The sequence below is a fragment of the Parasteatoda tepidariorum genome, chromosome 3, assembly GCF_043381705.1.
Source record: "Parasteatoda tepidariorum isolate YZ-2023 chromosome 3, CAS_Ptep_4.0, whole genome shotgun sequence".
In the NCBI taxonomy this organism is placed as follows: domain Eukaryota; kingdom Metazoa; phylum Arthropoda; class Arachnida; order Araneae; family Theridiidae; genus Parasteatoda; species Parasteatoda tepidariorum.
This window is the reverse complement of record NC_092206.1, coordinates 69,021,491-69,036,348: the sequence shown is the minus strand read 5'-3', so window position 1 is coordinate 69,036,348 and position 14,858 is coordinate 69,021,491. Positions and strand designations below refer to the sequence as shown.

The 14,858-nt window shown below is 28.0% G+C and overlaps 1 protein-coding gene across 1 annotated transcript; it reads left to right on the top strand.

Moving 5' to 3' along the window:
• The first annotated feature begins 580 nt into the window (after nt 1-580).
• LOC139425262 (uncharacterized) lies at nt 581-1,717 on the top strand. The gene is made up of 2 exons (XM_071179221.1): nt 581-722; nt 912-1,717. Exons 1-2 carry the CDS (start codon nt 581-583, stop codon nt 1,715-1,717), a joined length of 948 nt encoding a protein of 315 aa, XP_071035322.1.
• Nucleotides 1,718-14,858: the final 13,141 nt, after the last annotated feature.

The following is a 14,858-nucleotide window of genomic DNA, read 5'->3' as shown; positions in this document are numbered from 1 at the left end:
CTTCAAAATAGAAGTATTATAAACAATACTCCAGAAGGACCGGTGCAAAAACAACAAACAATAGGAGCACCCCAGGGGTCATGTAGCGGACCCTTATCATGGAATATATCAGCTGACGAGCCCCTTAACTACAATTGGAACAGCATCCTCTCTCTGCTCAAACATCCAAATGATGCGAGAATAACTTTGACGGCTTTTGCAGATGACTTCAGCTTTGTCTTGGCAGCTTCCACTGAATCAGATCTAGGCATCCTGGCCACAAAAGCAATAAATGATTTTAACAATTGGGCAACGGACAATAGTCTAAATCTTTCAACTGATAAAACCACCTATTTATTACTAAAATGCAAACTAGTGAATGGCCCATCAGTACATCTCAACGGGCAAAAAAAATAAAAGATCTAAGGTGGTCAGGATCCTAGGCCTCAATTTTGATGAGAACCTCAACTGGACTGACCATCTAAACATCCACGCAGACAAAGCTGCCAGACAATTTCAGGCCATACAAAGAATAGCTGGAGGAAAATGGGGAATAAATAAAACCCAAAGACGAATCATTTACAAAACCTGCACAGAAAGGATGATCGTCCATGCAGCTGCAGTCTGCAGCCATTCAGAGAAAATTTCTGCTGAATATCTCTGGTGCTTATCGTACATCCCCCACAAATGCCCTGCAGGTTATTCTGGCAATACCTCCATTACACATTACTCTTCAGCAGGAGGCAATTAGAATCAACCTCATCAGAAATAAAAATTTCTCTTCAACAATAGATGGCACCTGTTTTCACTCCACTCAAATTGAAAAAAAAATTAATTAAATGATATCCACCCTGCGAATTTTAACATAAAGACAGATAATTGCATATTCATTAAACAAGCTAAATTAACAAGAAAAATAAACATATTTACAGATGGATCCAAGAAGGCTGATGGAACGGGTGCTGCAATTGTACAATATGAAGATGGCATAATTACATCGGCCACACAATTGAAACTTAGTTCTTACAACACAGTATTCCAGGCGGAAGCAATAGCACTAAAGGAAGCCATCACTCATGCCATAAAACAAAAAATCGCAAGCCAAACTACAATATGGTCAGACAGCCTTTCAACAATAATAGCACTTAAGAATTATAATACCACTCATCAGATTATACAAGACATCCAAAATCTACTTAATAATACCAATGACCTTCAAATCTCATGGATTAAAGCACATAACAACAACGATGGAAATGAACAAGCTGATAATTTAGCTAAAGAGGCAATTAATACGGGTCAATTTCTTAAAATCAAAGTTCCACACTCATTCATTAAGCTTAAAGCTGAAACACAAATTAAAAAGGACTGGCAACACTACTGGCATCATCACAAACCGAAATCAGGAACATTAATCAGAGACATTTTACCAGATGTCTCATTTAAACCTCTGGAATGGAATAGGCAGCTAATCCTCTTCTTTACAGAGCATGGCCCCTTTAAAGCATATCTAAAGCGATTTTGCCTGGCAACTGACAATACATGTGCCTGTGGAGGAGTAGGAACAGTGTGGCATTATTCAACAGAATGTCCGCTTACCACATCCTACCACTTTAAACAACCGAAGCTAGAATTCCTCATAGCCTGGAAGAGATCCATCAGTAAGAATCCAAAGTTGAAACCGAAGGCAACCAACCACATTAATTTTCTAGAAGAATACGAGGAAATCCTGAAATAATTTTCATGAAAAAATTACAAAATTATGCAATGTTGAGCAACAACCACAACTAAACTTGGCCAATTAGCTCTGGATACTTTTTAATCAAATGCCCTAACAAATAGAATAATCGTTTCTTTTTTTCTTCTTTTTTCATATTTCTTTTTATTTTCTTCTCTTTTTTGTTTCTATTTGCTGTTTTTCCTCTCTTTTTTCTATATGTCTCGTCTTCCAACCTTAACCATTAACCAATAAATGCCCTTTTAGGGGCATAGGCGCGGGGTTAAATGTTGGTGTGTGTGTGGAGTTTAAGTCACTCTTTTAAACTACATACAAAATTTAAAGAACCAAGCTTTTAAGGAGTGGGACAAAGATCTTTACAATTGATCAATCATTTTTGCAATTGATCAATCCTTCAAAATTGATCAATCCCCTGGATATGGACAGGGATATCAGAGATCATGAAGGTCAAATACCACACAAGTATCGAGAAGAAGAACACATGCGTCAGAGGATGATTAACAATTGCTACGAGAGAGATTGTTCCATATAATTTTAAAACGACTACGAATATGTTGAGTTTTGAGACTAAATTTGCAACCAAATTGCTGTACGTTATTCTTTCTGCTTAGTTGTTGTAGTGTCTAAGCTCTCCCTATCTTCACTACAAATCCTTCAACTAAAAAGGACTAAATTATAATGATTCACAGTTTGGAATAAAAATTCGGAAATATGGATGCTCTTTTGTAGTGTGGTAAATAAAATTAGTTTTCACGGTCTCGGAGTGGGTATGCAATACTAAGTTTTTTTTCTTCTTAAATCTAATTTTAGGCATTCTGTAAATGGATGAAACGGATATAGAAAATTATAAGTTTGCCTTTTAACCATGATGTACTTTGCGCAAATTATTCAATAATGAATAAAAGGGCAATGATATAAGTACCACCGAAAAATATATAAAGAATTTCCTCCTCGATAATGCTGGAACAAATAAAAAAATAACGACGCTTTTTTATGAATGCGTGCCAAAACGGCAACACTTTGGCATTAACGTTTGTAGCGCAACACTACGGTAAAAAACTCAACTATTAGATTGTTGAGTTTATCGTTTTATTTTATTATTTTTATTTGAATTTAAGGAGTTCTTTAGAACCGTTTTTTTTTTTATGTTAGCTCTATAATGATCTTAGATATTAATAAGGATGTAGTGTGTATAAGAAAGCAAAGGTACATTTTGTAAAGTAAATTAGGATTTATTTTAGATGTTTTAATTTCCACAATTTTTCATGCACTTAAATTCATTTCTGTTTTTAATAAAACGCATATTATTACATTACGCCTTTTAAATTGAAGAGTAAATTCCAAAATACGCTAATAATGTAGATTTTTTTAATTTCCTCTGTTTATCAAAGAATTTATTATATGACAAAAAAAAATGTAAATAAAAATATCACAGAAACAATATCCACGTATTTCTTAAGGGCAGAAACATAAAAACAATAAGCGTAATAAATCCATTTTTCATTAAGATTTATGCATTTTTATTCAGTAAGTGCTTTCCGATTGTTTTTAAAGTTTTTGATGTGTCCTCATAGAATATTTTTAAAATTTTTATTTATCTTCTCTTTTTTTAATATTAAAAATCTGTTATTTAAACCTTAAATAAATTAAATGATTAAACAGATATTTTTTCCAAAACTTTGGTTACAGGAATATAGAAATCCTACATAAAACCTTTTCTAACCAAAAAAACTTAAATCCATTCTATCTCTAAGCCTTTTTCACCTATTCAAATAAATGTCTAAGCCTAAAACTCGACTTTAACTAAAAAATAAATGTGAGTTTTAAAAATCGGAAGTTTAGAATAATCCCATGGATTTGATTGCCGGCAGGTTTTTCTTTTTCAGAATACATTTAAAACTAAGCTTTATGATCAAGTGAATAGGCTTTATTTATTTTTCAATGCTAGAATGCTTAAACTTTTTTAAATACTGAAGTAAAGTTTCTTTACAAAATGCTTCAATACTCGCATAAGGTAATTTAAAATTGAGTTAGAAATTGCTGATAACCATTGTTTTATTGGAGTTCTCATTCTTTAATTTTCTTAATATTTAAAAAAAAAAAAAAATTAAAATTTGACTGCTTTAATTTTTTTCTTCCGTTTTATGTTTTTTCCCCATTTTTCTATATAGTCAAACATTTTTAAGCCTGCCTACAGTACGTTAATTAAATATCAAGTAGTTTACCAGATTAAAAACTTCATTTGCTTCAAAAATATATAAACAGTAAATAACATTCAACATGTTCCGAATGCTTCCAAAATAGGCACCCATTTCCAAGGTCTGTCAAACGTGAATGAGAAGAAACAAAAAAGATTCGTAATAAAAAGCGTAAAGTTGCCAAAGAAGGGAAAAAATAAAGGTGAGAAATAAAACTAGAAAAACGAAAGTATAAGGGAGAGAAAAAAAAGTCGAAAAACACTACAAGAAAAACAGTGGCCGAAAGAGGCAGAACAGCGTAAAATGCATTTCCATGTGCTATGCAGAGAGGTAGCAAGGAACTAATGTTGTTAACAATAGAATCAGCAATCATATGGATTGACTCTATATACAAAATTATCTATTAAATTTTAAGTAGTTTAATTTCAACTGATATTTAATACATTTCTAGTATAAATTTCTTATGGATGGAGCTGAAATTAAAAGTTTTGGTGCACTCAAGGTGAACGATTTATGAGAATAGTCCAGTTTTAGTCCTCCTCTTTTCTATAGTACACTAAAACGAAGTTTTGGTTTAAAAAGTAAGGTTTTGTTCTAATCATTTTACTTGAGAGCAAAAACAACACAACTCATGAAAATAGCTTCTGGTGTTGATTTTTTTCTTGCTTTAACTTTTAATATAAAAAAATAAAAACATGACGCGAAATTAGCTAGGGTAAGAAATGGGACGAACTAATATTTGAAAATAGCAAACGTTGATTTAGCAACTTCTTTGATAAAACTTTTTATTAAGTAGGGGAGAGTCGGGTAGCCCCGCCCAGCGGGTACCCCCGCCCACTGTCAATTTCATATGTATAGAATATTTTTTCAAGTCAATGGGCCATCGGACACTAATTGTTATATTGAAAAAAGATTATTTTCAAAGTTTCAAGTATTTATGCAGCTGTTAACATGGTAAACAATAGTTTTGAAAATATGTTGAATACAGTAGTCATGGAATTTGGAAAAATTGGTTGAATGTGTCGATTAAACTTCATTTTAATATTAAAAAATAATTTTTTCTATACAAACAGCTTTAAAGTATGTAGTCTTAAGTTTAATTTGCACTAAGAAAGAAGTTTATCTGTGAAAAATTGTTCGAGTAATTACAAATTTACAAAAAAATTGGATGTCGGGTAGCCCCGCTCACATGAATGTCGGGTATCACCGCCCAATTTTATATCGTTGATAAATGTACGGTTGCAAAGATTATTATTCTATTGCTTCAAGTTTGAATGTTATATGCATTTTTAACAACAAATATTGTTGTTATTAAATGATTGTTATTAAATGATAGAATTCACTAAAAGTATATAAATATGTAATAAATAAAATAATTTTGTGATAAAAATGATAAATGAGGTTTATCTATTGTCAATACATTGGTCATTTTCATTTACACCTGAAAAAACAGTCAAAAAACATAATTTTTGTAACTGGGCGGGGCTACCCGACACATTTTGAAAAGAGCTGAAAAACATGTTTTTTTAAATTTCTATTTTTTTAAGTTAAACTATTATTTTTTTGGCTTATTCTTTTAGCATTATTTAATTAAATGATAAAAATAATAGAAACATACAAAAATATTGATTATTACTCAATATTATTCAAAAATATAAGCAATACTCCTTAAGTGGGCGGAGCTACCTCACTCTCCCTATGCCCTAAAATATTACCCTAAAATTATCCAACGCAGCTCCCATATTAAATACGAGTAGTCAAAATTACTTTATGCAAGCCAGTCAAACAAAGCTGTAGGCAAAAAAACAATTTTGCTAAACATAATTGTAACTGTGAACATAAAATAATACAAGGAATTAAAGCTTCTAAGTATCAACCACTTAGAAGCTTTTGTTTACCTAATAAATCATGATCAATTTACTCGTCGACTTAAGAAAAAATTTCTTACTCGTTTTAATTTTTAAATAAACATTTTATTTTACTGCAGTCATTGACGATTTAACCGTTTAATAGTTAACTAAAAAAATTTTTATCCAAAAGCTAGATCCACAACTGAAAATCCTCAACAGCATTAATTTTTCTTAATAAGTGTTATAAATACAATTAATTGAACTGCACGCAACATACTGAATCAAATGAAATTTAAAAATGGAACTCTCAAAACGTCATTTTTCCAAAACTGAAGCAGATAATTTTGAATTATATTTTACTTTTAGAAATTTAATAGTAAAATTTTGAATTTCACACCCAACAGAGAGTTAAATTTTCCTTTTAAAAGCTCTTAAATATTGTTTTCGTCTTTTAAAAGCAGGGTTTTAGATAAATTATATTACAAGCTGCTTATAAATTATCAAATCGTATCAATTTTATAAATTTATAAATTATTCGAATAAATTTAAAAAAATAGCGAAAATAAGAGCTTATTACTTTAAATTACATTAAGCTCGACGATGTTTTAACTAAGTACCTTTATTCCATTTAAAGAAAATATGGTACACTATTAAAAACGCACATGTAAAAATATTAAGATTGAAACCTCTTTCAATATTCATTTTCCATTTTCATTGTACATTTTGCAACAGTATTTTTTCACAATACTAAATAACCATTTTGAAACAATATTTTCATAACATTATTTTTTTATTCTTATTCTTTTTTAGAATCAATAAAAAAATGTGTAAAATTAAAGGGTTACTTACTTTAAATTCCTTTTAAGACTTTGAAGTTTCAACTTAATAACATTACTCCATTTAAAAAAATATATCTGTCATTAAAAAACACATATAAAATACTAAGATTAAAACATGTTCCAATACCCTTTGTTCATTTTTATTGTACAGTTTGTAACATTATTTTATTTTTTGAGTTAATTTGTGGCAGTTTATAAAAAAACTTACAAACTTAATAAATAAATATAAGTTTTACTTCAATTTAGGATCGTAATTCTATTTATGAAACAATTGTACAAATGACAATTTATTTCTTCGAAATAATTTATTTATTGAAAACAAATCACTACAATTTATTATTTTTTGATGCTCTTTTCACATTTTTTTCAAAAAGTTCTTGTTAGATTTATTTTCCCTAAAATTTTTTATTTTCTTTCCTATTTAAGTGTGCTTATGGTATACTTGAAACTACAGAATCTCATTAAAAGTTAATTAAAATATTTGGAACTTAAATATTTTCTAACAAAATATTTTCTGTTTTTCTATTTCAAACTATTATTCAAAGATAATTACTTTCTTGCTTGAAATCTTTCTTTTCACTTTGTTTTAATTTGATTATACTTTAAAAAAAATACATTTTGTTTTCTTTTTTAGAACTTATTAACTTTTTGCTAGAGCAACTAAAAGATCAGTTAATGTCACGAACAGAGTTTTTTTTTTTAAAATTTCGAAGACATTTTAAAAATTCAGACTTGTTAAAAATATAGAGAAATATATGTTAAAAATATAGAGGAACCATGAAAGTTTTATTTTATTATATTCCTCAAACTAAGTAAAATATTTTTAAAAATATGTTATTTTAATAATTTTTCTTCTTAGCTTTTCATTAATCTTTATTATTTTCCTCGTTTTCTCACTTTTTCTTTAACCTTTTTATCTTAATTGTGCTCTCTCTCTCTCTCCCTATATATATATATATAGAGAGAGAGAGAGAGAGAGAGATACCAAAAAGTTACTATAAAATTAATAACCAAATTATGAATAAGTTGTTATTCTTATATGTTACGTTACTATTTCTAACAAAATTTTATTTATATAAATTCACTATGGGATATTTTATTATGATCCAATAATCGATCTTATATTTCACAGGAAAAGTGTCAGAAATCAGAAAGAAACTTACTTTTTCTTTTTATTTAAACACATTGAGTCACGAGTGTATAATAACTACAATTTTTTTTAAAAATAAAACCTTGATTAGGTTTAACTTTTATTAATCTTTTTATACATAATNGCGAAGTTTATTTTTCTTTCTCTCTGTTTGTGCTAAACACCTTTTCCTTTTTTAATTTCGTTGTGCTTGTTTTATTTTTAAAAATTATAAATCATTCAGCGTATAAGAGGTAGGAGTTTAATATCTTCACTTTTCTATTGATTCTTTTAAAATTTAAATAAAAAGTATTTTAATTTTGAATTTTGTGTAGTCTAATCTTGCTCGTAGTATTTTAACCACAATACACGGTTGCTACGCTACGTCACTTAAGAGAGCGACTCTATACCACATAAGATTATATTCAATTTTTTCTTCTTTTTTATGGCTGTTTTACTTCTATTGGTAATTTTTAAAAAAAAGAAAAAGATAAAGGAAAGAAAATATATATTATAGAGAAAAGTTTTAGTCAGATAAACTTCGAGTAAACCGTTAAATTTCAAATGCTGAAAAAAAATTTTACAAATTTAAATTTTGAAATTATTACTGGATTATATCATTTTCATATTTTGAAGAAGAAAAAATATTTGAGCATTAGAATTTTCCTGGTTTACTCTAAGTTTTTCAAAGGGAATTCACGAAAATATATATATATATATATATAACAAGACGCGTTGAAAATCAGGATATTAAGCATTCTTCCATAGCCGTGCATAGATGGAATTTTAATCATTAGTTTGAGTTTTCATCTGCTAAAATCATTCAACACTGCTCTTCACCTACCATTCCATACTTTGAAAACTAATCTATCTCTCATCCCGTCATTTTCCTATGTTTTTAAATCTGTTCTAACTAAATTTTTTGGCGCCATTAGTTGTGACCGCCAAAACTCCTCACATCTATTTCTTATCTCTCTTCTTTCATTATCTTGTACAGTCTTGTCCCTGCCCTGATCACCTTTCTATTTGTTTACTTTTCAACTACCACTTTAATTTTCAACTACCAAATAAATTGCAACTTCGTGTAAAGAAGAAAGAAACAATTAATGCGAAATAAAAGGCTCTGCATTGAAATTAAATAAAAAGTTAAGTTAACCGTTAAGTTAACCGAAAACACGAAAGAAAGCAAATAGAATTAAATATATTACATTTGTTGAAATTAATGAACAGTAGCTTGTAAATGATTTATATTCCTGTATAAACTTCTGTACGAAAATATTAAAAAAAATAAAGTAAAAAGTATAGTAAAAAAAATAATGATTAAATCATTATTGTTTGCTCTTTTCATTGATATATTAAAATTTTTATTAGTATATATCTCTAGTTAAATTATCTTACAAATGAAATTATAATCAAATATTTTAATGATGAAATAGTAAATAAAACATCATATTTAAATTATTGCTTTATATTTTATTTCGCTGATATATTCGCTAAAAAGTTCTTCTGTCTGAAATATTTAAATTTATTGTTTTGGTTGCACTGTTAAAATAGATGCAGAAAACAAAAAAAAAATATTATTTTTTATACTGATCGGGATACAATTATTATTGCTATGACACGTTTCGAAAAATTTAAAAAAAAATTACAATTCCGTAAAACAGTATATTTAAATAAGTACTGTATATTTAAATAAAAACAATTTTTTTTAAAATCAAGATTCCATTGCGGAAATTCAGCGCATGATTAAGAAATTGACAAAAATATAATTTCGCTACGGGTTTCGATCTGGCTTCTACATGTAATGTGACATATACATATACAAAATTTCACAAATCAAAAATCCCTTAACATATATTAATTGTTTTAGACTCCAGTTCAATGAAATAAAGCAATTTTTTTCAAATAAATATTTTATCGTGGAAAAATATTCTATGCAGTTTAGTTAAAAATATATAATATATCTTATTATTAAATAACCGTTCAAAAATATTAATTTTAATTAATGAATAGAACCCTATTTCATTTAAATTTATAAGTATACGAACACTTTTAGGAGCCACTGTATGCTTTTTCCAAAGAATGGGCTAAAAAGTAAAGAATGGATCAGTGATTGTAAATTAATATTCAAGTGAGGAACAGGGCCTGATTATCACCAAGGCCCAATAGGCATGGGCCCACAATATCTGAGGGGCTTCAAAAATTAGTAAAGGGTTGAATGAAAGGTGGGCTAACTTTGTGTTGGTTTAAGTATGAAACAAAAACAGTGTTACAACTAACATTTTTGTTGAGGTTTGAGTTCGAGATTAGTTAGATAGTTTGAGTTTCCTGTGCTGGCAACATCTTATTGTTTTTATATTCTTTTTGATGTAAATGAAAGTTAAGTTTTCAGTTTGTTCTACGTGACTTTCAGTCTGATTTGCTCTCAACAAAATCCAACAATTTTATTACATAAAAATCAGTGACTTGTTGCAAAAATCACTGATTTGAATTGTTTGTGGCCACCAAACTATTTTTATTTTAATATAACATTGTTTTGTTATTTTATATTTTGCTTTAATTTATAGATACGTAAAATTTATCTTAGAAAAATAATCTTTAATTGTCTGCTTTCAAAATTTCTCTGAATGTTTCTCTTGAATCATGCAGTTCACTAGATTCTTCTTTCATTGTTAGGACTACTCTTCAGTAATTTCATTTCAAAATATCTTGTAGGGGGACCCTGAAAATTTGGTGGGCCTTGGGCCTAAATTTGCCTTGATCGGTCCCTGGTGAGTAATGAACGTTATCGAAATATAAGGAATCACTAACGAAGATAGCGAGATAAAATGTAACTAAATATTCTGGTTACCACGTAAGGCAGGGAAAAGAGTACATTTAATTATTAGAAATATGTCAAATTGTCTCCTGTAATCAAACAATTTTCATGCTATTAGTTCTACTTTCCTCAGTTCTCAGATTCGTTGCATTTTGATCGAGGTTTTGGTTTTTTTGTTTTCAATAAAGATTCTGAAAATATATTCTTAGGATGGACATTAGGGCACACCATGTATAAATAAGACGCTACTTAATCAATTTAATTTTTGAAGAAAGTTGCTGACTGTGATAGTTCAATCAAATTTTTATTCTCCTTCAAGCTAGTAACAAACAAATTTCGAACCGTATTGTATAACCTTGTATATCGAAAACTAAAGAGAAAAAACATGAAACATAAACAATAAACTGGTTAAATGGGTTGTACTAAATTTAAGCTGTACTCTTCATTGCACCTAATTTAAATACATTACGAGACATTTTTGTACTCTTTATTGGATAATGGAAAGTTACAAACGTAAAGGAAAGAATATGTTTAAAGAAACAACCATACAGTAATTTACATGCAATCATGATAAAATAATAAATTCAACTTATAAAAAAATCAATTTATACAAATTAAAATTTATAAAAATTGGATCAAGGTTGAAATAAAAGCATCGGCATCATAAGAGGCACACATTTGTCAAATGCTTATTAGTAATAAACAGATTATTGTAAATTAAACCAAAATATCGTGAATTCCAAGAATACCATTTACTTAGCACCATTATTTGAACAATTACATAGTTAAAAACACTATGACATTTCTAACAGTGTGAATTATATTCTGTATATATTTCAATGAAATATTGCCCCATATTTATTGGCTGCAGAAAATGTAAGACATGACAGAAGAGCTCGAAATTTTTTGCTGTTTTAATAATTTTTTTGAAGCAATGTTCTACCTTATTCTTCACATTTAACATCAGAGATCTTTTAATAGTATGCCTTCTCATTTTACTGCAAAAGTTTACTTTCCACAGGCTCAAACAATTTCCCCGATATTTCAGAGGATTTGAAATATTTTCTGGTTTTTAGGTTCCTAAAAATCTTCTATCCAAAAATCCTTTCTTCAAAACTCAACAAAGCACACTCATATTTTAAAATGCAAACAAAGTATTTAAAGCTACGATTTTTCCATTTTCAACCAATAGTTCTCTTTTTAAAGTTTGAGGGTTGAAAGGATTCAACTCGCTTTTCAGATTTTCAACTCTAAATGTTTAAAATATGTATGCATAAAAGTTTATTTTATATGGTCGAGGATTTTTTTTTCTGTTTAGTTCCTTTAGAATAAAGTATACATGTTTTAAATAAGGTTTTTACAGCATGCCTTATGCTTTATTGTAAAGCATAACTGAAATTTTCTTGGAAATATTTAATTTGTTATGATTTATTGACGGTTTCTAACAAAAGTAGTTTTCTCTTTAACAATCAAAAAGTCATTAGTTTTAATCATATCTCGAAAATATGAGATTTGTTATGTGTTTCTCAAGACAAGAGGCCCCTGAGAAGATAATTATTTTTCGAAATATTGAATAAATAGTGAAATGCACCTATCAAATAATTCGAAAATCATTAATAAATCGACACTAAAATTTTTGTTTTAATTTCTGAATTTGCAAGAAAAGTGATTACTAAAGTTGGTATCATGGTTTCCGGTATGATTTTCAATTTTAGCGAAGTCAACTCTAAATTATTTGTAATAACTTTGCTTTCATTTTTTTGAAAATTGTTTAAGTGTAAGGTATTGCAAGGTTAATTGTATTCTACATTTATTTTAAATCTTGCATATGCTGAAAAAAAACTCTGCAAAATGATTTTTTTTTTGTTCTGATAAATAATACGTTGTAAACTCAAAACTTTGTCAGAAGTAGAAAAAGTATCAGTATAAACGTAACATAAACGTATAAACACTTCTTCTGAGAGTAATAATCTTTAGTTCTGAGATTTGTTATTTCTATCTAAAGATTGAAATAAATTCTTGCTTTTTCCTTACACAAAATTTTATGTAGTGATTTTTAAATTATGCCTGATTTTTTATGTTTTGTAGATAGATTTTTCCTAGTTCCTTTTAAAAGTAATTATTTTATTTAAAAAAATTTGCCCTAATTTTAAGAGGTTTTGTTTTATATATAATTTTTTAAAAGTAACCTTCCCATTTTTGCTTCTGTTTTTTTAAAGTTGTCGTTGTTGCCGTTGACCATTAAGGCAGAGTAGGTGTGATTGTTCTTGTTTTCCAATGTATTCATCTATGGCCAATAATTTGACTTCTGCCACACCCATACGTCACACCCGTTTATAGGGGGGACCCATTCATACATCCATTCATTCATCCACAAATCATAATTTTGACCTGAACCAGAGAACGATCAATCTACATTTCAGTACCCCCAGAGGTAATTATTTGCTAAGGGAATAAGGAGGACTTTGTGACCCTGCAGAATTAACGTTCGCCAGTCACCATTTAATACACGGGGTGTATTTGGCCGACAAGATCCGAACTCCCGTTCTCACAAATGGGAGCCCAGCGCCCTGCCATCCTGGCTATCCCGGCCTTTTAGAATATAAGTGTTGCATTTAAATATTATTATTTGCATCCTACTAGATCAGTCGATAGTTATTTCAATAATAAAATATTTTTCATTTCAGAACAATTTGGTTAGACACCAAAAAGCGAAAAAGTCTAAGAAAGAATTGTGAATTGAATAATATTTTCTTCTCATAATAATTTCAACTAGTGCTCAGTCCTTTTGAGATTATGCAAATCTGAAATGCTGATCTTCTTACGTGATGAATGCATCCGTTACTTTAAAATAAAATATCACTTGAAGCGAAATGAAATACTTAGTGCCTCTTACATTTGACATTTATTAAATTAAATTAAAAACTTGCTTAGGCAGATGATCATAATATCTTAAATCGATATACCTAACAAGTACAACGCTATTTTAAATGCTTAAAAAATAAATATAAGTCTTTTGTTGCTGTGCAATAAAACCAAACTAAGGTTTATTTAAACATAAAAAATAAAATGGATTTCTTTAAAGACCATACAAAATTATATATTTCCTTGAAATGTTTTGAAACATATTTTTAAAAGACATTATCACCAATTATTTTTTCGAAAAATCTTATTTGAGATAATAAGAATTAAAAAATAGAAATGAACTAAATAAAATTCGCGAATGAATAAAATCTTAAAATAAAATTTCATAGTTAAAATGATATTGACGATTAAAAAAGCAGTTTTATTTGTAAAAATCATGTAGGTACAAAATGTTTCAATTTAAATCCTAAATCATTATTAAATACTTCATGCATTGCATAAAAATATCTATTATCTTACTTTTTTCGTGATACTTTTAAGTGCAGAAAGAAGAAAAATAAAAATAATGAGTTTTCTTTTTTCAGAATTTTTAAATAATTATTTCAGATTAATATATGTTATTAAATACACAATTTTCAGAATTAAATAAGAATGGTAATGAACAGTCTTAATATTTTATTTATTGTTTTATTGTGAAGAAAGAAATAATAACTCGGAACATACATCAAAGTTCTTGTTGATCTTAAACTTTGTTCTTTGTAGCTTAAATTTTATGTACTTATATATATATTTTAATTACAATTAAGTTTTTAACAAAAGCATATAACAAAGGAATTAAACTTGATACGTTCCTTTTCTTTCCAATTTATTTTTTAGTAACAAGATCAAAAAATTGCATGTTTTTAATTTATTCTTCTTAGAAAAAAATTTTACTAGTTTGAACAAGCATTGACAACTTATAAAATAAAAACAAATAATAATAATTGTAAAATACAGTTATTGTTTTTGGGACAAATATCAGATTTTGAAAAAAGTTTTTAGTAAATTGTCAAAAGGTTTCAATAAAAATGATTTCTATAAATTAAATTTTGTTCAGTTTCAAGAAGATTACAAAAAATTTAATTTATTTATTTTAAATATTTCATTGTAATTATATTTCAAAATCATTGTTTTCTTTCATGAATAGTTTGTGATATTAATTATATCATGAACGAATATATGTTTACGTTTAAATAAATACTAAGAGGATAAAACAGAGCTTACTTTTTTTCAGTTTTTTTAACTGTTTCATTAAACCCGAAGAAAAGGCGAATGATATATTACTGACAAAATTTATATTGTGCACATTTTTCCAGAATATCTATGTAATGCGCAGACTATCTTCTCTTTTTTCTAGGTAAGGGGATGAATCATGAATTAAATATTTTTAGATGTAATGTATT